The 23750-nt window shown below is 38.9% G+C and overlaps 2 protein-coding genes across 3 annotated transcripts; one reads left to right on the top strand and one right to left on the bottom strand.

Moving 5' to 3' along the window:
- Window positions 1-4695: 4695 nt before the first annotated feature.
- Window positions 4696-17287, bottom strand: LOC139714723 (neuroguidin-like). The gene is made up of 12 exons (XM_071626399.1): window positions 17270-17287; window positions 14117-14173; window positions 13413-13525; window positions 12509-12743; window positions 11910-12012; window positions 10373-10465; window positions 9300-9331; window positions 8304-8359; window positions 7612-7660; window positions 6715-6830; window positions 5960-5978; window positions 4696-5044 (listed from the first exon to the last, which is right to left on the bottom strand). Exons 1-12 carry the CDS (start codon window positions 17285-17287, stop codon window positions 4979-4981), a joined length of 957 nt encoding a protein of 318 aa, XP_071482500.1. The 3' UTR covers window positions 4696-4978.
- A 1946-nt stretch (window positions 17288-19233) lies between these two features.
- On the top strand, window positions 19234-22895 carry LOC139714721 (divergent protein kinase domain 1C-like). 2 transcript variants are annotated; one of them, XM_071626394.1, is made up of 4 exons: window positions 19234-19378; window positions 20765-21625; window positions 21964-22169; window positions 22789-22895. In XM_071626394.1, exons 1-4 carry the CDS (start codon window positions 19235-19237, stop codon window positions 22799-22801), a joined length of 1224 nt encoding a protein of 407 aa, XP_071482495.1. In that variant the 5' UTR covers window position 19234; the 3' UTR covers window positions 22802-22895. The 2 variants fall into 2 exon arrangements, with proteins under 2 accessions (XP_071482495.1, XP_071482496.1); XM_071626395.1 differs by lacking the exon at window positions 22789-22895 and having other exon boundaries at window positions 21964-22176.
- The last annotated feature ends 855 nt before the right edge of the window (window positions 22896-23750 follow it).

Below are 23750 nucleotides of genomic sequence, written 5' to 3'. Positions count from 1 at the left end.
TGCAGAGACGCTATAAATGCTTGTTCCGCTACGCATTTTCGAAAGCCATTCGCATTTTGTTATAACGGAACACATTTCTTTTGTTTTTCTTTGTCTGTGGCGTTCGGAAAAGACTTCGTTATAACGGAAATTTCGCTCTAACCGTGTTCGTTATAAGCGAATTTTGCACCATAGACTTTAATGTTGATAATTTTGGGACCAGAAGATTTACTTCGTTATAACGAAATTTCGTTATAACCGTGTTCGTTGTAACGGGAGTGCACTGTATTTTGAGCTCACCTGAGCCAGAGCTACTTGTATTTCTGTTGCTTCTTGTCCACCAATCTTTTATTATTTGTTGTCTGTGAACTTTGAACATGTTCATATCCTTCCGAACCCACTGTCAGTTGTTTGAATGGTACAGGTGGCCCTGAGAAGGGGTACAACCCTGCCCGGGTACTGTGTAAATCTAATAAGATCTCTAGAACTTCAGTCAAGATATCTTGTTTAGATACTCGTAGTAGAGAGGCAACGAACGGGGATGCTAGCTAAATGGGAGAACCTGATATACATCTACAGTATATGAAGATGCAGTTGTTTTCATGAAAGTCTTACAAGAGACTTTTCACTCATAAGACATGCTTTTTGTATGAGAGACTTCATGAAATGGATTTGAAAGTCTCTCATAGCTACATATGAGCAACTTTGGCCATTCTCAGATTTATGTAAAGACTTTTATGTGATGACTTTACGACATGGAAGACCTGAATTCATGCTTTTGTCTGAAAACGGCCATCCCTGACAGAAAGTGAGTTGCCGATGACAAGGGGGGGGGGGCAGAATTGTGAAAGTGCAACTACATTCTGACTAGAGATAAGAAAGTTATGACATTTTAAAGCCGTTACCAATCATACAGGAGTTGATAATTCTGTGTAGCATATGAGCTCACCTGTCATATGCTTTGTGCCTAAAAGTACTAAATCTTTTCTTTTTTTGGTGTGTTTTTCATTTTGATGATGGATCCCCCCCCCCCCCCCCATGCAAAGATTGCATAACGAATCATTTACAATTGTATTAAGGATGCATGTACAATTGGAAGTTTACTTGATGGGAAAAATGAGTATTGTTTATTTCATAGTACATGTACAGTATACATGGCAAATGAGATGAGCTTGCATTTGACATCATGAAATTGTCAATTTGTATTTGATTAACCACAGCTTCAAAAAAACAACAACATAATTTTAATAGTTATGAGCAGAATTTGCTCAAACTTTGTGTTGTTCCTCTGAGAATCCCCACCCCCTTCCAAACTGGCAACATTATGTAGAATTGCACTGTTTTGAGCCGTTGCCAAACATTTGTCGAACTCAACAGAGTTTCATGGTGATTAATTCATTTCATTGAATGGCATTTAATGAATATTTCTAGCGATTATTAAGTAAAGTTGGATAGTGTCAGCGGTCAGTGCAGATATTTTGAAATGCAATTCCATTTAACTTCTGACTTGCAGGCTGAATATTTTGTGCACAGAATCCCATGTCATTAGTGCCTTCATGCCAGTGTGCTTAAAAGTTCCGTCAAAATATTAAAAAATGCTCCTTTTTTTCTGTTTGAACAGCATCTACAATTTGTAATTGTCAGTGGTCTACAGAACTATGATGTATTTGTTATTTGTATGCACCAGCATTGTGTTGTTAGAAAATTGAGTTGGCGAGCATTTGTGTATGTGTGTGCACTGATTTTTAATTGTATTGTACAGTACAAGTATTGCCAGTTAAAATAGGCCTCAAAAGTCATCACAAAACTTCAACAATCCGTACTACTGTAAAACGAGGAATTTTCACGTGCATTTTAATTTCGCGAATTTCGCGAGCACCAAAATTCGTGAAATTAAAATGCACGCGAAAGTTTTTGTCTACACTACATGCATTGAACGCCAGTGGCAATTCGCGAAAATTTCATGCCACGAAAAAGGCTGTTGGCTCCAATTCGCGAAAATTTCATGCCGCGCTATATCATGTTTTACAGTATGTACAAATGTACATATAAAACTCCTGAAATATGATGAAGATATACATGTACAAGTGTTATTTACCAGGGCCGGGAGTTGGTTTTGGCCACAAAACAAAAAACCAACACCATTTAACAGGCAACCCTGATTTCCATGCCAGCTGACTGTAGCATTTGCATTCATTGTCTTACAAGATTCAAGACCTGAATGGAAAAATGTGGAGTACATGAAACTAATGACACACACACACACACACACAAACAAACCCAACAACGAAAAAAAAATCTATTAGTGTAACCTTTCTTTTACTCCATTTGTAACACTCACCTTTGTATACCGTACTAATACAATCTGACCAACTGAAAATTCTTATTGTGGAAAGGCCTCATGTGAAAATATAAAGAATTTGAATTATAAAAGGGTTTTAGGGCAGTGACCTACTCGCACCAAAATCCCACACACACCTAAAAGATAGTAATTTCACAAAATTTAAGCCAGATAGCATGGGTAGACAAAATTAAAAAAGAAATATATAAATTTTTCAGGCAAGTACCATTACATGCAAATATTAAAGGGCACATGTGCCCCATACAATAATTTCAAATTTCGGACTCATTTCTACAAAAAGTATTATACATGTATGTGTATGTGAGTGATAACAGCAAATGTATGCAGATTTATTTGTCTACAAATATTTTAATTTGTATACAAAGAATCCATATCTGTGAAAGTGGAAAACGAAACAGAACAAACCAAAAAAAAAGAAAGAAAAAAAATGTTTCACATCAGGTAACACAGGACAGTACAGAACACAAGTATGATATGGTAGTGACAATCACAAGTGTTACTGCTGTTTACTTGGGCTGGGTATTACAAGTAGATACATGTACTATCGAGACCCAACTTTACAAAGTAATAATTTCTTTCAGCGAATGGCTATTTATAACTGGGGTGTACTTGTCATTTCATGCTGATGCCAAAATTTATTTCCTTACTGTACATCCATTCATATCAAATCAGCCAGAATCGACCCATTTGATATGGGATTCAGATACATATGACGACACACACAGAACCCAGGAGATTTCCTTTGTAATAGGCTTCGGGCTATTAACACCAATTTATCAGCAGTGATTGGCTATTTCTGAAATTAAAGTGAAATGTCGCTTCTTATTGAAAGATGAGAGTGCCACAAGTCAAAATCTGGTCATTTATATTTTTGTGGATGGCACTTTATATTCCATCCAGTGAAGGGCGAGATCCGACATGACCACCAGACAGTAAAGACTGCCTCAGAACCTATTCGTAATTTGAAATCATTTTTTAGCGTTGAATCTGGGCTTTGCATGTGGATGTTTGTGCATGTAACAAAATACAGTTTGATACTCTCACAATGTTGCTTTATGTAACACAGCTATTTGTATTCTACAGTAGTCCCCTCTGTAAGAAAACATTGTATACTACTAATAATACAACAACAACAAAAAAGAAGAAAATATCATATGCTTGGTACATATCACTGTACAGCACAGTAAATTTAGATATTCAGATATTAAAGGTATTTCATCTGTTATATCCTCTTTATCACCTACCCTTACATGGAATCACAATATAAATGTTCTGTTTAGCACTGGGAAGTGGTGGCTGTAAATTTCAGGATACAGAGGGTGATTTCAAGTTCAGTGCTAGTGCTAGTGCTAGTGCTATCTCAGCACTAGCACCGGCGACAAAACCGAACTTGAAATCACGTTGGTGTTGAGATTTGACCGCAAAATTATGACGTATTTCCGGTTGCTGGTGCTGGGCTCGGTGTTGAATGTCGTCTGCTGAACCGAGCTCCGCCGTTTGTGTTAGCGATTTACATGATTTTTCACCATTGACCAACACTAGCCCCTAGGGATTAACATTTTCGTAATTTCAAGTTCGGTGCTGGTGTTAGCGTTGCCAGTGCGAGACTCTTATTCAAGTCCGTAATAGATGCACGTTTTACGTGCAAAGTCTATGCTAATGCAGTGTCGCCCAGGTAACGTACACGAACACTCTCAACATGGCTCTATAATCTGAGCCTGAGAGCAAAATAAGGATAATTGTGTTTTGAAGAAGTGATGAAATTTGTGGCATTTTAATCCATCTTCCTCATTATATGTCTACAACTAAGCAATTTTAGCTACATTTTTTAGTATTTGACTGTAATGACACGCCATCACTTTTTTCGTCGCGCAATTCCCGCAGAGCTCGCGGTGCTGCGATTCCAACACCTAGTGCTGGTGATCGATAATTTTGATCGGTATCGCCTCGTTAATCTGACCGTCGGTGTTGGAGCTCGATTTAACGCTGTTATTTGGGGGCTAGCACTAGCACTAGCACTAGCACTAGCACCGAACTTGAAATCACCCACTGTCTGCTGTTTGTGCCTACCCCTACAACTGTACTGTACATTTCTTCAAAACTAGAGATTACATGTTGTATCATAATTGTTCAGTGCACTCGCAGAGATAAAAGCCTCCAGTAGGATCTACAGCAGTTGGCTGCTACTTTCAATAAAACAAAATGCTGTAATGAAATAGAAACTACATGTCACAATAAAAAACAAACATCAAAAAAGTTCGGTTAAAACTGTGCAATTTCATCAAGAATATAAAGAATTGCAGGGCATAAAGTACTAGAATATTCACAGTAGGTGAACAATGTTGGTCTGAGCTGCAATCAGGGTCTACTCTCTCTGTGCTGATGAATTTTTAATATGCACAAATTTCATACACATACCTATGGACAGAAAATTGATGCAGCATGGAAAGGGTTACGGTAGTCATCTATTCTCATCAAATGCAAGAACTGGTTGCATACATTTGTGGCCCTTAAGTCACTGATATTCAAACCTGTACTGTTCTTACATACTAATAGACGTGAAGAGTAACTCCACAAATTTGGGGTCAAATGATTCACAATATGCAGCATCTGCATGTTCCGATACAAAAGCTGGACTCAGAAAAACTTCTTCCGCCTCCTCTTGAGGGCCTTGATCGCTTTCTTCTTGTTCGCTTTTCGGATCTGGGGACAGAAGACAAAGGAACATCTGTGTAAGATTTAAAAGATCAACTTTCCTGAAATAGATATAACATTCTGGATATGTTCTGCATGGCAATTGTCTGAAATATGTATCAATTTAGGCTGAACTCTATAAACATTGAATGTAAAACACCAAACATAACATACTGTGTGCTTACTTTGATGAATTGTCCCCTATACAGTTAAAGTTCTACAAGCAAACGATGTTAAAGGACAAGTTCACCTTCATAAACATAAGGATTGAGAGAATGTAGCAATATTAGTAGAACACATCATTGAAAGTTTGAGGAAAATCAGACAATCTGTTCAAAAGTTATGAATTTTTTAAGTTTTTGTGCAGTAACCGCTGGATGAGAAGACTACTGCAGTGTAAGAATAACTTAGATGTCACATGCGTACAACAATATAAGGAAAATATAAAGAGAATTTCACAAAATGCCATCTTTTGAAAAAAGTACACATTCCCCTGACTCGTTACCGACAAATGTTATGGGTAATATTATTCCCCCTGCCTTTAGAAAGAGGCAAGTCAAATACTCTTTTATTATGCGAAAAAAGTGAAAATATGTTGAATTTTCTTTTACATTTTCTTTATACTGTTGTACGCATATGACTCACAAGCTGTAGTAGTCTCCTCATCCAGCGGTTCCAACACAAAAATTTTAAAAATTCATAACTTTTGCATCGATTGTCCAATTTTCCTCAAACTTTCACTGATGTGTTCTACTAATATTGTTGCATTCTCTCAATCCTTATGTTTATGAAGGTGAACTTGTCCTTTAATGACCATGAACAACAGTCCATTTAGTAGTGATAGGATGTAAAATAAAAGACTGATGATTTCTTGCATTCAACAGAAGAGTGACAAAAAAAAGAAGTGAATTTATCAATGCTTACCTTGCTGGATGCTTTGCTCCTGCAGATATGTACAACCAGATAGAAAGGAATAAAGAAGAGAGAAAAGGGTGTTGCAAATGGTCAGTCACTCAAAAGAAGGGGGAGTAAAGACTGATGGATAATCATTAAATGAGCCTTCTTTGGCAAATTTCAAGACTTTATTTGTGCAAATCAGAGTTTAGTTTATGAATTATTTCACATGGCTGCTGTGGAAGCAAAGAATACTCGTCAGGACATAACTACAGTACAGAATCAACGGTTGTATGGGTCCCCTCCTAAGGACTAGACAATGAATTACGAGGGAGAGTGTCTCGCCTTGGGAGCATAACTCCTGCTGCCCCTGGACTTGACTCCAGGACTTAAACATTGTGACCCTGCATCACAAACCACCAAAAAGTGGCCAAACATTAATATTTATTAATGGACAGATTCTAAAGAGCAGACTGTCACTTTAAGCTGGAAATGATGTATAACTCAATACATGTAAAGTTTCCCAACCTATCTAGATAATGGAAAGAGAGTACACTTTTGGAGGACATCAGGAAATGGGCCACTTTTGGCTTGGCATGGTACAGCAAAGTCTACTTTTGGAAGCGTTCAAGTGCTCCTTTGACACTGGTTTGACACAGTAAGATACACTTTAGGAGGGTGCTCGGACGTACCCAGAGATCACTGTTGACCAATCAGATATCGTAATTCTCATGACGAGGTAATGAGAAAGAGAAAACAAATAAATTGGAGCAGCGTAGGGTTACCTCTTTCGGACTGGTTCATCTAGCTCTCCATCAAGATCTCTGTCCAGTGCGCTGATGTTGTCAAATTTCGTCAGCCCGTCCAGGCTGGACATGGTGGTCAGGCGGCGGGACGCTTGCTGAGAATTGTGTGATGAGGAATTGGTTTGATAGCTGGTTACTTGCATGCACCGTACATGCTTAACTTTAGCTTTAATTTTTGAGCAAACAGGGGCCATTTGCAACTCTCCTTGGTACCTGGCACCAAATGAGTTTCTGAACAGGAAATGACTGCTTCTCACACAGTACACTTTACAGAGAATTACATAATGAACATACTTCCTTACAATTTCTTCAATTCAGTTGATCAAAATTCGTAACAGACAAATGAAGTTTCATATACCATCTTTATCTATCAACATTTGAATACAATCAAACAAAATACCATCAGAAGGGTATGAATAACTGACTCAGAAGAGTGTAATCCACTAACACAATTGCACATTGCTTCTATACAACATGCAGACAGAAGAGATTACTTGCAAAATACATTGCTACATGTACCTGACATGAAACAATTTCCCCAAAGATGAAAGACCTTTCTGTTGCTAAATTTGACTAACGGCCAATTTTTCACTCTCCACAGCAAACAAGTCACTGTGAGGTATTCTCGGTAGAAGGTTTATATAACTAAAGACATAGTGGTGTTTCATGAATTTGAATAAAGACATAGTGATTAACTATATGAAAGGGATGGCACAAACTTGTGGAGGATGAAACTTTCTAATAAAAGAACACCACTGTTACAGTGAAGGATGTGATGATGTCGCATATGATCATCAGATGCATTCAAAGTATCGATAAAAGAAAGCAATCTATAGAAAAGATATTCTTCATCACTGCTGTGACTGTGTCACTTACCTTGTCCCTCTTGGTAACTGGGAGGCGCATGAAGTTTTCTTCTTCAAACCTGATTGGATGAATAAATTGACATTTCATTTGGGCAAGTGTAGGTTAACAGAAGGGAGACAATCTAAATCTTACAATGGTACATAAAAGCCATGTAGATTTGAAGCAGAAATTTCCAACTGTAGGAGTGTCCATTCTTTTTGTTTAATTATATTTGCATTTCATGTTTGTCTCTTTTGATATATTTGTTATACTTTCAGTACAAAAAGGAACACTTATCCCTGATAGAGAGATTATCAAATCGTATTTCACAGCCCTCAAAATCCACAGAAAAATATTATGTGCATATGAAATGCAGCAACATCTTTAACAAGGAAACAGGGCAAGTTAATTTTAATGCATACCTAAGTCAGCTTAGCATTCTCTTGGATACACGACCTCACAAAAAGGGTCATTAAACGTCCCAAAATTAACGTGAGTATGTTGAGCCCATTGAAGACTTGTCCTAAGTATACTTGGGCAGGTGTCTGCAGGAAATGCCTGCTATAGCAAACTCAGCTCGTCCTCTAACAGGTTAATAGTAGATTATGCCACAGTTTGCACATGTAGGAAATCATAATCATCAGTGACCAATGGACACGCTTGTCTGAATCAAGAAATTTTCATGGAATGCCTTCAAGAAGATTGCAAAAATAGAAACTTACTCTCGTTTTTCCTTGGCCTCCCTATCTTCTCGCAGACGATGAAGGCCTATGGATTCCTGTCACATACATAAATTAAAAATGAGAATCAAGTGAGTGCACATACAGTACTTGGTTTCTTAGTATCCATGACGAACACACAAACTCATATGTTTATGGAACTCGTATCACAAGTGTTTCTTTCTGTAAGTATGCTCAATGTGGACAGAACTTGGCATACTCCTAAGTGAAACATACAGTTGTACATTATGTACAGTCAGACTTCACAGTCATTTTGCCATATCTCTTTATTAGCAGTTTTGGCATTCCAATGTGTCAACATGTGCCTTTTTGCTTTAAAGATTACTCACGAAAAAATTGAAGATGGCACACTCTACTGACAAGCATCACTCATTCTGGATAAATCACTTTATTCAATGTTTTGCCTCTTAAAAAAATTATTTTAAAAAAACTTTTAGAATTCCTGTCATTTGATGTCATAAGCTACACATGTGATCCCACAAAAACTAGTAAGATGATGGTCATACCTCACATAGGAGGTGCAGTATTGATGTTTTCCTAGCTTTCCTATGATAAAAATAATTATCATAATCCTTACAGGAATATAATGAAGCAAGCACTCGCAGAAATACTATTTATTGAAAAGATGATGACCGTGAATTCTTTAAAAGGGCCCATCCCATCTTTAGTGTGACATTCACATCAAGTAATCACATAAATTACTGATAATAATGAATGATTGCAAACAAATATGAAATAAGAAAATTACAACTGCACACAGTTTATTACAAAACATAATGAACACCTTTACACATGAACAAAAACTGCTCTTACAAAGATTGTATTCTTGGTGTAGATGAGTAATACCGGTGCATCTTTGGAGATATACTCATGTTACCTCCTTTAATATTGGGAGGCAACATAGCATTGAGTTTTAAAAAAAGTCAAGCACTGCCTTATTTGATACAAGTAAATCAACAAAACAATGTAGAGACGTACCGTAACTTCTTCAGGTCCATCATAGTACTCAGCTGCAAATGAAGTCAATGCAAATAGATAGAAAAATAATAACTATTAATGAACAGATCCATGAATATGCATTGTATAATCATTGAAATATTTTGTACAACCTCAAGACCAAAACTCCTATGAGGCGGTCTATACAAATACACATCAAGTTTCACTGAGGTACCAGCATCGTTACTGAATTAATCTTGCACCAAATACGAAGTTTCACATCCAGTCTCAAGTGACCTTCGGCCTTTTACCTATTAACAAAAATTTGATAAAATGAAAAAAAAAAGGCTGGTACCAAGGACTTTGTTATAATGGGAGTTGCCTGCATATGTGACGGTGCATCACAAAACGAACAAAAAGTCGCACACCTTGATTTTAAGTGAGGACTCAAAAGAGGTGAAGTGGGTCAACCCAGTCAATATTGAGTTTTTCATATTTTCTGAAAGAGCTATCTTTCAAAATTATTCTTTAGTTTGGGATCATAACATTCATGAGAAAGTGTGTTTTCAGCAGTTTTTCTACAACCCTATTATGGGGGAGAATAGAAAGATCGGGTACATCTTAGAGTCCCCTTTTCATTTCTTGAAATGCTTTACACACTCTTCACTTTCAAGTCCAATAAATTTTGAAAGGATAAATCTACTGCTTTGAAAGCTGGCATTAATCATGGACAGAATGTGTTGATAGAACATGCTTAATTTCAACTTTAATCTGATAATCCCTTCATTGTTGTTGCTCCGGTGGTTTACATCCTGTGTTTTGTCCCTTTCATAGCACAGCTAACGTAGCATGGCTTGGTAAAGATTAAGCGCTTGAATAGACCCTGAACTTCAGAGCCTCTTTTCTCAGTTCACACTTTTCCAGAGTGTGCGCTTTCTTTCCAGTATTTAGATAGGTTAGGGGAGTCCATTTGAATGGAGTTATACATCATTTTAAAGCTTAGAGTCTGCTCTTTCAGAATCTGCCCTAAACTAAAAATCCATGTCTGGCGACTTTTTGTTGGTTTTGTGGTGCAGGGTCACATATATAAATTATGTAATCATATGGTGACGTACCACGTAGCTCTCTGATCATCTGGCTGCTTAGCGCCCTCTTCTTGGCTTTCTCCAGCTGGCGTTCCCGTCTCTCCTTCAAGCTCTCGTCTCCATCTGCCACAACGGTGAGGGACAGACAAAGAGTGACATGACAAGATCTGACTTAAACTGCTACATGGAACTTTTATGAACAGAACAAGTTTACTGGATGTATTTCTGAAAAGTCCCTGCACAAATCCCATCAGCAACTATTAAAGAAACAGAGTCCATGATTTCCAAGTGCTGTTGTCTAGATGTATATACTTGTATTTCAATAGCCCTGACATTGCCAAGTTAACACCTGTAACAGGATTTGGAGAAAAAAAAAATGGCTCATCAAGCCCAAGTGTGATTTAAACACAATTCCAGCATGTGTGTCAGGAGACATTGCTGAAAATAAGAATACCCCAAAAGCTGAAACATTGTGTTCTGAAAATGGGAACATGTCTTTTGCACTCTCCAAGAAACCTTGATTTAATAGTGTAAAAATGTAATGAACACTTGTACATATAAGAAGCAATTTCATAGTTGCCAAGATCATCATTAAGGACAATCCTGGACCAGATATAACTTTATCCCCCCCCCCCCCCCCCCAAGAAAAGGACAACAAAATTTGTAATGACAATGAAACTTGTATCACAATCAGATTAAAAATAAGGAAGCAATGAAATACTGAAGATGAACTAATTTTTGCAAAATAGTTCTCGAACAATTGATGTGAATATACAACTGAGTGAGCTGATGATGTCATCACCTCAAAATTTGATTTTGTAAAACAACAACAACAACAACAACAAACCTGGCTAAAATCAAATTTTTTTCTGCTACAAAAATGTAAAACATACTGGTATTCCTAGCAAAATAATGATCAGTCATAATTAATTTACTTGGACTAAAGGCTGGTGCATAAGTGCACTTTAACCAAAAAAAAAAAAAATGGAAATTTCAAGGTTTTGCATACAAACTACATACTGTATAAGCTGTTATTTTCGTGAATCACAGTTTGATCGGGAATTTAGCAACACGCAAAAATTTCGCCATGCACTCAGTTAATAATGCATTAATGATAGCGTTGGTGTCAATTCGCGAAAACTACATCTCGCGAAAATGGCTGTGACCTCCGCATTTGCGAAAACACCTGTACGTGAAAATAACAGCTTATAAAGTAGAAAGCTGTGAGGTAATGACACAATCAGCTCTTTCATTTGCACATTCACACAGACTGTTCAAAAACTGTTTTGTGAAAATCAGCCAAATTTCACAATTTCATAACTTTATCCAATTAATGTTTATCTAATTTTGGTACAGTTTTCACTGCTGTGCTTACAAAACAACTTTCTTTCTTGTCAGACTAACTTTTGACCGGTCCGGACTTGTCCTCTAATGACTGTAAACTACAGTGTAGATGGTGCACATGAAATGATTTCGCGTGATCCATTGCTAACAGAAACTGGTTGTACAAGGTGTCAGCCCTATGTAAAACAACAAATAGCTCAGGGACAAAGGGTTAATAACTTACCATAGTACATGGCAGCAACCTTTGGAGGAACATATTTCTTTGGCTTCTTCGTTTTCTCCTCATCACTTTCACCATCAGTGTCACTGACATCTTCATCTTGCAGCTGGATGGGGAAAGCAAAAGCAACATAAAAACAAACGCAAAAACAAGGGAGTTAACCAAGTGATTATCATCAGCAAATATGCTGAAAGAGACGTTGATTGTTTCACATCTTAGAGAGAAATGCTACTCCATGGTTAGTGAAATATATTTTGGTCAACAGAGTGTCAAAGATGTTGGTACAGTTTAAGCTGATTTCTGAAAGTATCAATTGTTTATGTTTAATCACATGGAAGAGGAGGAGGAAGAGGAGAAGGGAGGAGGAAGAAGAGAAGAGGAGGAGGGGAGGAGGTGGAGGAGGTGGAGGAGGTGGAGGAGGAGGAGGAGGAGGAGGAGGAGGAGGAGGAGGGAGGAGGAAGAGGAGGAGAAGGGAGGAGGAAGAAGAGAAGAGGAAGAGGAAGAGGAGAAAGAGGAGGTGGAGGAGGAGGAGGAGGTGGAGGAGGAGAAGGAGGGAGGAAGAGGAAGGACGAGGAGATGATGATGATAATGACAATACTTACTCGGCTAACAAGGTTGTCGGGATTTGGCTTGAAGCGCAGGGGATCGTTGGCAGCAGGCACCCCAGTCGCAGCCGTCTTGACAAGCTTGTCGATCTGGTAGGTGAGCTTCTGGTCTATAGGTCGCATCTTCTCCAGCACAGTGCGATTCTCGGCAAGCCTCATCACAGCGGGATCGCCACTGATCCTCTCGCCCTTTGCCTTGCGCAGCATGATGTAGCTGAGGTCTGTGAGGTAGCTAAATCGATATCACAAATGGGAACAATGTACAGATAATGGTAGCATTTCAGCAAGATTCCTCCAGTGCCATACAAAGATGTCACTTTCAGATAGTACAGTAGCCCTCTCTAATCTAATGCGAATAAGAACACCTGAAGACACTTTGTACAGTTCTTTGCACTGAAAAAAAAAATGGAATCTCTGTGAATGATTCTCTGGTTAACTTCAACATACTCAAATGGTTTCTCCTTCAGACAAGACAAATGAGACATTCTTCTCCAACAGCTATTACACGTTCACTGCATAATCATCGCTTCAACCTCCACACATGCAACAAGCCTACTCACGAATCCTCTTCTTGTCAGGCCCAGTTACAAACAGGTTGTCACTATACATTGTTGATTATTCTGGTTCTTCCCAATTTGTTCACTCTTGTCCAAAACTGCCATTGCATACCAAATAGATATTATGTTAACAATACATGGACGTATTGATGTCATGTACTATCACAACTTGAGCCATAATACCTCACACTAGTGGATCTAATCATGCTCTCATTATAAACTGAAAGGGTGTAGTAACCTACCTCAAATAATTATAATATATGTGGAGTCACAATTTTTTTAAACCAAAAAATGAAAGAGCACTTGACTTTTTCTTGTTCATCCCTGGAGAGGGCATACACTACCTCAGGAGAAGATGGTGCTTGACATCCAGAAAACTGATGCCTTTCCTTGTCGAAAGCTCCCCATCCTCAACCCGTTTCAGCAGGGCCTTGATTGCTTTTCCCACACCAGAAATCTGCAGGAGGGAGGAATTACAATCATCCCGAAAAATAACTCGCTTGTTATCATTGCAGGAAATATTGCCAAGTAAACTCTGATTCCGCCAAGATCCCCTCTCTTGATGATGAGCTGGTTCCTTTGTTGCTCTGGTTGTGTTGCTTAGTATTGTAGTATGTGGACAGATCCTATGTATTTCAAATTACCTTCAAAGTTCCGATCATGTACTTTATTGGTCACCCATTGACAACATTGTGTACTTTTGCCATCATGCTTGCATGTATACAGGCAGGTTGAATCTCAATTTACAAACATCACATTGGGGACTTTCACTTGGTGTGGACATGGACCTCTTCCATAGTGATCAGTAAAGATGTCAACTAATCCTTTTAACTGTGCAAGGAAACCTTACAAATTCAAGCTCACAAGGAGTGTCATGAAAACACATGGTGCACATTAAGGCAGCACACCACAGCCCGTGTGATGCCACAAGTGAGCTACAGTAGTGCGCTACAGTTATGTGATGCAAGTGTAGTACATTGTACATGTACTGCATAAAGGCATCATCACATTGCAGTCCACAAATCAAGAGTCCCCAAAACAATCTTACCTGTTCTGTCAACCCTTTCAGTAATGACTGGAACCTTGTGAGTTCATCTTCACTTATCTGCAGTAGAAAAAAAAAGAACAAGGAAAAGTAGAAATTACGCGGTGCGTAATATACTGTATGTCCCCGCCAGAAGTAGCATTTTGTAGCAAAATGTACAATACAGGTCAAAAATCAAGGTCAAAGGTCAAAGAAGTCAAAGGTCAAAATTCTGTGTAGAAGTTTTGAAGCGCTCACCTAGTGCCATCACATAAAGCAAACGGAATCGAAATCGGGTTAGAAATGGCGAAGGAGTAGCATTTTGTAGCCAATGTACAATATGGGTCAAAAATCAAGGTCAAAGGTCAAAGAAGTCAAAGGTCAAAATTCTGTGTAGAAGTTTTGAAGCCCTCACCTAGTGCCATCACATAAAGCAAACAGAATCGAAATCGGGTTAGAAATGGTGAAGGAGTAGCATTTTTTGTAGCCAATGTACAATATGGGTCAAAAATCAAGGTCAAAGGTCAAAGAAGTCAAAGGTCAAAATTCTGTGTAGCAGTTTTGAAGCCCTCACCTTGTGCCATCACATAAAGCAAACGGAATCGAAATCTGGTTAGAAATGGCGAAGGAGTAGCATTTTGTAGCAAAATGTACAATATGGGTAAAAAATCAAGGTCAAAGGTCAAAGAAGTCAAAGGTCAAAATTCTGTGTAGAAGTTTTGAAGCCCTCACCTAGTGCCAACACATAAAGCAAACGGAATCGAAATCGCGTTAGAAATGGCGAAGGAGTAGCATTTTGTAGCAAAATGTACAATATAGGTCAAAGGTCAAGGTCAAAGGTCACAACTGAAATTCTGTGTAGAACTTTCAAAGCTCCAATGTAGTGCTATCATATAAAGCAAACAGAATCAAAATTGGCTGATAAATGACAGAGAAGTAGCAAATTGAAGATTTTGATCACACACGGACGCACACACAGACAGACAGACAGACACACGGACGCACGGACACACACACATGTACAGAGCCCATTTCATAGTCCCCTGCTCAAACTCGTTCGGCGGGGACAACAATGGAACAAGACAACCACAGAAAGTAAATGTAAAAAAAAGAAAGAAGAAAAGAAGAACAAACATTCTTATGCATGATTTTATCCTCTGACCTAAGATAAGACTGCATACCTTTCTTTTGGGATGGTATGGTATTGGTGGAGATAAGGATTTGGCTTTAAACTTTTTGTGAGATACCAAGAAACCACATATGAAATAGTATTGAGCATACTATTTCAAGAGGAATTCCAACGTTTATTTGATGAAAATCGGTTTTAAAATGGCTGAGATATCCATGAACAAAGTAAAGCAAACTGATCGTAATAAAAGGTAGGTCCCATCTTTTATTAGGATTGCTCTGTTTTGGATGCCTCAGCCATTTCAAAACCGATTTTCATCAAATGTATGTTGAATTCCTCTTGGAATTACATGCTCTTTCACATTTCAAAATAGGTTTTTCATTACATCATCTAAAAATGTTAGAAACCTGAAGTCAGAGTACAGGTGTAGGTCTCAGCCAAAACTACAGTATACGGGTTGTATATAATCCCTTTAAAGTTCTCTAGTGGGGTAACGTCAAGGGTGTTGGTTGGGATCCCAGGAACCCATTACAGAGTAGTATTGTTCTAAAAAAAGTATGAGTGTTGGTTGTGCAGTAGTACAGTTGGGTTCGAGCAGGAATCATCTGACTATAGAGTAAGCTGACCAAAATCTGGCCACTTAAATAAGCTTTTTCTGCAACATTTATTCAACTAAAATAATTCATACAAAATCTGGTAATCCCAGAGTTTAGGGGCAGAAGGCATTTATGTCATTTGAATTATCAAAGTGTATCATTTTGGGGTCATATATAACTGCTGCCTTCTGCCCCTTCACTCCTAGCTCCTGGGATTGCCAGTAGGAGGGTATGCACCTAAGTTTAAAAACCTCAGCATGCTGCATTTACATCCTACTTATGGATCCTGCAGAGCATCCTCGTAGAAGTAGAAATACAATTGTATCACTAGCTTTAACGTCTACTAGTTCTACTGGATCATGGCCAGGTGGGGTGGCGTCAAACTTGAACCTGATTAGTTCATCATTCCAAAACTTATCCAAACCAATTTCAAAGCTGTAGACATTGGGTACATCTTCTACAAGTTTTATCCCAATCACCACAAACAGAAACTGCTGTACAAGTACTCATTCATTCCAAGAACTATCACGGATACAGATTGGAATGTACAGCTACCATCGACAGTCACTAAACACTAAACACAAACAAGGATTCTTTCAAAACAGCAACCCTTCACTACATCCATGAGCAAAGCAACCAGCTTCTAAGCTTCTCTGATCTCTCCACCCTACCAACTTAATATCAGTGCACCCCCTGTTTGAAGAAGCAGTGATCGGGAATTACAGCACAGGCCAACGCCTTCTTCCTGTACCAGATGATGATGATGATGATGATGATGATGATGATGATGATGATGATGATGATGATTTGGTTGGCCCTTGGCCAAAAGATCAGTCTGTATCTTGTTGCAATGTTGGGGATATGTTCTGCAGCCACAGCACAGCCGCAGCCACAGGTTACGTCTGGCTTCACACACTATCACAGAATCCCGTGCCCTGTCTACAGTCAGAGCTCTGGAGGAGAGCCGTTAATGTAAAAAAAAAAAAAAAACTCCAGAATCTAGACAGACTTTTCTGTCTGGGTTGGATCCTGCATAGGGGTGTTGCATGGATTGTTGGATAGTGCAGAAGAAGACGGAGGAGGCCGGAGGAGAAGGAGGAGGAGGAGGAGGAAGAAGAGGAAAAAGAAACTTCAAAAAGAAGAAAAAAGAAGAAGAAGGAAGAAGGAGAAGAAGAAGAAGAAAGAGAAGAAGAAGAAAAATAATGATGTACACGCGTAATGACTTAATGTCAATGTCAATGACGACGACGCGACCACGTCGGCTGACAACGTGGAAAGCAAGCACACTTTGTAAATGAATGAGTGGGACTGTGAAGACATTCCAACACATTTTCACGCCTAAGAATATGTCACCGTTTCGACTTCAAGCATGCAACAATCACAAAATCGAACACCTTCAGAAATATGCCCATACGAAACTCTATGGAAGTGTGACCAACATCTTTCTCTTACCCGATTATCTGAATTCATTTTAGGCAAAATGTGGGTCGATTCCTTGCCGGGCTTGAGCGTTGTGAATGGTCTCCTACTAGTGAGTGCACAACACGTGTACTCACGTTACTGTAATGACTTACAGTACTGTGTTGTGCATGTGTGATCCGCATACCGGACACATGACAAGACGTGTACTAGTAATTTCAATGTCATTTCGCCTTTGCCAACCGGCCCGGCACTCAATTTAGGCACACAAAGGACTAGGGATCGGCTTTCATGCAGCCTACCGTCGTGATATTTGTGATGTGATGGGACCAATGCATACACGCACTTGCGCTTGCGTCCAGTAAAATTGTTTCGTCAAAACAGTTAGTATTTAGGACTAAAGATTTTCGTAGTCCCACCAGTGAAAATCGCTGTCATGGAAGTGGTGACGACTTGTAACGATGTTGATCCAGCCAGGCCAGGTAATTTTATAGCATGTATGGCATGGGCACGATGGGGTGCTGCACTGTACTGTGACAGTAGTGCTTTCTGAACAGCTGATAAGTGGTTAGCAGTGTGCAAGAATAATTACCATAGCAAGTGGCAGATTATTGAAATACGAAAGGGAAAATCTGCCTTGAATTGATTTTATTTGAATTGAAGCAAGCTTTTTATGAAAAAAAAACCCAAAAAACAAACAAACCATATTATGCCATGGCGACAGTGGGGCAGCAAAGATCACTTCAACCTTGAACCTCGAATGAGTGCTCTCCCACAAGAGAGGACGCTGTCCTGGAGATCCTGTGGCTCAAGGGATTTACAAATACGCAAGAGTATAGACAGGAAATTCTAATACAGTGGGTGTTTTGTTTTGTTTTTGTTTTTTGCAATGTCTTCACAGCTAGTGTAGAATGCAGATGAAGCTTTCTTGTCATGGCACTGTAGATTACTAGATATTTAGCAACTTGCTGATGCATTGTCCATTGACACTGAAGGGCGGTCTATGTACAAATGTAATTAAGCCAGTAAAATTGTTTCGTCAAAACAGTATTTCGGACTAAAGATTTTCGTAGTCCCACCAGTGAAAATCGCTGTCATGGAAGTGGTGACGACTTGTGACGATGTTGATCCAGCCAGGCCAGGCATAGCATGTATGGGCACGATGGGGTGCTGCACTGTACTGTGACAGTAGTGCTTTCTGAACAGCTGATAAGTGGTTAGCAGTGTGCAAGAATAATTACCATAGCAAGTGCAGATTATTGAAATACGAAAGGGAAAATCTGCCTTGAATTGATTTTATTTGAATTGAAGCAAGCTTTTTATGAAAAACAAACAAACAAACAAACAAACAAACCATAAATGCCATGGCGACAGTGGGGCAGCAAAGATCACTTCAACCCTAAACCTTGAATGAGTGCTCTCCCACAAGCGAGGACGCTGTCCTGGAGATCCTGTGGCTCAAGGTGTTTACAAATACGCAAGAGTATAGACAGGAAATTCTAATACAGTGGATGTTTTGTTTTGTTTTTGTTTTTTGCAATGTCTTCACAGCTAGTGTAGAATGCAGATGAAGCTTTCTTGTCATGGCACTGTAGATATTTAGCAACTTGCTGATGCATTGACACCGAAGGGCGGTCTATGTACAAATGTAATTAAGCCTTGAAGACTTGATGTCTGTGTGCCAAGGAAGTACGTGGTAGCATGTTTTGTTTTGTTTTGTATTTTTTGTGGGGGCTTTCCATGTGCTTGCATAATTTTTCATCTGTCTTTGATATCTGACTGCTCAGATTAATGCCAGTTCGTCTTGCCATCGAGAATTCTTCATTAGTCTGTTTATTGAACATTAAAAAAAACTAATCAAAACTGATACCAAGAGTGATTATCAGATCATGTCAAATATGATAACTAACTGGAATCAACTTGTATCCTGATTCTTTCCAGAGTATGGACCACACAGCAAGAGGGTCTTATTGAATTAGGGACTCCCAGGGAGGCACCATGCGCAGGGTATCCAAGAAACTCCTGTTCAGGAGCCTGATGCTGGGAGCTGTCTCTGTCATCTTGTACCTCGGCAACCAGCTGACACGTCTGCTCTCCTATGAGTGTCCAAACCACAAGGGCAAAGAGATTGTCCAAAATTTGGTGAGTACACATTTGTTGAGTCAGAGGGCAGGAGCTGGAGCTGACTCAATACTCAAAAGGGTGCCATCCACTGTTTTAAAAGAATACTGTAAAAGTCTAGATGATTTTCAAAATTTCACATCATGTAGTACATAAATCGACAACTCCATGTATAGATTTGTGGAATTTATTGTGGTCCTTGAGCAGGGAAACCAATACTCTGAAAAATCTTTTAAAAACAAATTACACTGAACAATGATGATGACATAGGACACTCGCCTATTTTAGCAATGTAGCACTAGCAGTGTAATTCTATTACATTACCGCTTGCTTAACAAGTTCACCTGTGTGGAATTAAATCTATGCGTGTCTTCTTCTTTTGGTCTGCTTACTTGAGCCGCAACTCGTGCATTCCTATGGGGAGGCTGCCATGTCATCATCGTTGTTCATTACAATTTGTTATAATTTTTGATAAAATTCTAGTTCCACCTCCCAATCACTATAAATTCTGAAACTTTGTACTCGGTATAACTAATTCATAGATGTTCAGAAGTAAGAGTCTGAAAATCATCCAGAGGTCTCCTTTAAACTCCAAATCAAAACAAAGCAACAAAACACAATGAAGCAGACACACACTGTCACATGTTGCTCAATACATTTTGACATTTTGCACGTGTGACTCCTTTCTATCAGTTTTCTTCTTTCGGTGCCACCATTGCGGGATAAGAAGGCTACAACCATTCCTGATGTCAAAGTAGTGAAATGTTATCAGAAAATGTGAAAAGAATTCCTGATTTTTACTATAGTGAAAGAGCACTGGACTTACTGCTTGAAAGAGCAGGGGGAATAATATTATATGAATTTTATCACATATCAGTAATACCTGTAAGTGGAAGGAGTATCTACGTGTACATTTCACATTATTAATCATATTTGTGGAATTCTGTTTATACCTGCTTTACAAAGTTTTATGTTGTTCCACCACTGTGACTTCACAACTTGTTTTATAGCCTTCTTATCTAGCACAAGGTCCTTGCTTAACTTTTTTTAACTTAAATGTTCTGATTACAATGATTTGCCTAGATCTCTGTCTTGAACTAGTATGTCATATTATACACTAACGTCTAGATAATTCAAAGTTTGCTTATCCGTGGTCTTTAACAAAACCTGTGGCATTAATTTGACTTTTCAACATTGTATTAAAATTAGATATACTTTGAACAAAAACAAACAAACAAACAACAAAATCATGAAATGGCTGAAATGAATAGAATATCTGAAACACACTTCATCAGAAAGCTGAGCTCAAGACCTGAATGTGAGAAAAGTTTTGCAAGAACACTTGGATGAAATTTTTGGATTACTCTCATATGTCATAAATTGTCACTTTAATTTTTCTTCCTACAGTGTCTCCTGTATAAAAACAGCCTCGTGGATGGAAACCTGTGTGCAGACCTCTGTGAAAGCGGAGCTCTCAAGTATGTATCCTGCTTTAACTATCTCAAGGGTAAAGTTGTTTTTCAAGGGACATGGAACGGTGAGCCTGTCATCCTCAAGTCGAAGTTCAGCCAGCTTTCGGACTACTCTCAGCCGTATGCTTCCGTTATTCGTCAGAATGGTGATATGAGAACCATTGTTCCCGACATGGGGCTTTTCAAATCCATGATGCGGCACACGGTTGAGGGGCAGTTTGGCTTTGACCTTAAACTCTCAGAAGAAGAGCTCTTGAAGCGTATGTGGAGGGGCGCAGGCCAGAGTCGCATGGAGGACCTCACAGAGCCGGAGATTGTGAGTCTGTGGGCGCTGCTGCAACAGGAGGAATTTGTCGCGTTCCAGTACTGGAATGGATTCCACCATTATCCTCAGGTGCACGGCACATGTGGCCACTTCTACATCTTGGAGAACGTGCCACCGGGCTTTATTCTTAATCCGGGTGTGGTCAGTGTCCAGGAACAGCTGGCCTCACTTCCCTGGCTGAACCGCGCCAAGATCGCCCTTGGCATGATGGACTTTGTCGCGGCGATGGATGGCGCCTTCCCCGAAAAGCTCCACCTGTGCGATGTGAAGCATGACAACTTTGGCGTCAGCGCAGACTTTGTGGTGAAGGCCATTGACGTGGACATAACATTCTATCAAAATCAGCTGGACATCACGCTGAATCAGCCAGATTGCAGCAGTGATGCGGATTGCCACTTTTTTGACTGCAAGGGCACATGTGACATGGCTGCTGGGAAGTGCAATTCCCAGAGGAAAAACACAAATCTCCAGGTATATGAACTCCTACCCAATACTGCATGTGATACTGTAAATGGGGAAATTTTCACAGGACATTAATTTTCGCATATATTAGACAACTTTTTGCGTGCTCAAATTTTAGAACCCGTGAAAAATATCTTGACAATTTTCCGTGCACATTTTGAACTAGTTGAATTATGAGCTTCATCATGATCCTTTGGGATGTGTTGCATTTGTAGTGACTGCTTCTATAAAAAGGGGAAATGATTTCTATGTGCAGAGATTTACCTGTCTTATACGCAAGAATCTTACTGCATTTTCTCAGCATCATCTGAATGTGTTCTGTTCTGTTTTGTGTTTTCTTGTCCCAGGCTGTATGTTCAGATATCTTCAGTCGACATTTTGGTACCCCAGGCCTGCTCAGATATCCACCCACACAAGTTGCAAACCAGCTAGACTTGGCTCTCCAGGACTGTCTACATCAAACAAGGCTTCCATCCAGAATGAAAGTTTCCGAAACAGCTGTTTTCAAGAGACTATTTGAGCTGTTAGAAGAAAGTCTCAAATATGTGGAAAGGTAACACTAGAGGAAATCAAAATTGCTTCAGGTAGTGTAAAATTTCATTTGTGGTTTTAAAGGCTTTTATAGCACCTCATGGAAGCATTGTCAGTCTCCAGGTAAATAAAAATGGTCACTGTCATGATGGAGATTAATAAATTTATAAGGTTTGTGAATTTGAATGTTCACTAGCTGCTGTACCAATATATCTGGAATGCTATCGTGTGCTCTGAATGAATTTTTGTAGTACATTATCATGAAATCAGCTGCTGCAGAAAGGACAGGGTTTCTTTTTTCTTTTTCTTTTTTTTTACTGCCTTGTTAAGAAGACAAATAACATCAGGTGTAATGATGGATTACAGTATAATACATCTTTAGAACTATGTAGATGTCACATGTTTGATATGATACAAAACCATGAAAGCATTGTAATTTATTAGATTATGGAGGATAGAAACCGATATGTACACTTCAAGAGAGCAGTAGACTAAATTGATGCAAAGCTTTGGGTATATAAGACTTGCATGTTCACATGAAAGTTCATCTTACAGAGTACTTTTATTCGCCGGCAGAAACAACACTTGTATCAGTCCCATATACCCACATCTGTGTTTGTTCTTACTATGCATATTCCTAGGCATGTTTCGTAGCATGGCACAATCTTGACTGGCCATCCGATCAAGAAAATTTGGGAGATGTATCTTCAACCATTGGAAACAGGAATAATGATGAACCAGATCTGTACAACACTCGGATGACTATTCAAGTTGCTGATTAAGTAACAGTTTCTTGATTGAGCGTATCACTTCATATTTCATAGCAATTAACCTGAGGATGCCTTTGAAGGCACATAGAGAGAACACTGTTTATGGATACTTTTTATCATAGTGTTTATTTTCATGAATTTTGCAAGTGTGTTGATATAGGAAAAATTAACAACCTTGCAAAAAATACTGCCTTCTTTATATAGCAAATGTGCTGTTTATGATCTTCAATGTGAGAAATCATTAACTCTTCCCCTGAAATATAAAAATACTTTGTAGGTTTTATTCTATCCATGTGGTTCTCAATCACGAATGTCTGACATGTCTCACTTTATAGAGAAATTTCATATCTTGGAAATATATGTTATAAAAAGTAAATGGAGATAAAGGGAATTTGTGCATTTATCAGTTCATATTCATTATTTTTAAGGGTTAATCTGAAATTCAATACATGATAATTCATTGACAGAGCCATGTGATGGACAAAATCAATACTGAAATTTTACATCTCACAGATACAGTATACATCTGATGTTTTGCTTTGCAAGGGTGAGGAAAAATGATTTATTGTAGTAATATTGCGTTGCAATAAATTGCAGTTGAAACTGAAATTATCATTGAGCGTAGCCGCCAACCTTTTTGATATGGGAGGAATTTTTTTAACCCGTTGAGGACAGACCTATTTTGCTATAACACGCATTTCCTATGGACACCTGCCCGAGTATCCGTGGGACTCATCCTCTATGGGTTAAGGGCTATTAAGTGCCCTCACATAAAAGGGGAGGGAGGGAGATGAGGACTTCCCCCACATCCTTCCCTTGATAGGAACTCTTTT

This window comes from Diadema antillarum, unplaced genomic scaffold (assembly GCF_040938485.1).
Source record: "Diadema antillarum isolate AM-2024a unplaced genomic scaffold, OU_Dant_1.0 seq00002398_RagTag, whole genome shotgun sequence".
Lineage (NCBI taxonomy): Eukaryota > Metazoa > Echinodermata > Echinoidea > Diadematoida > Diadematidae > Diadema > Diadema antillarum.
This window is presented reverse-complemented; position numbering and strand designations above follow the sequence as displayed.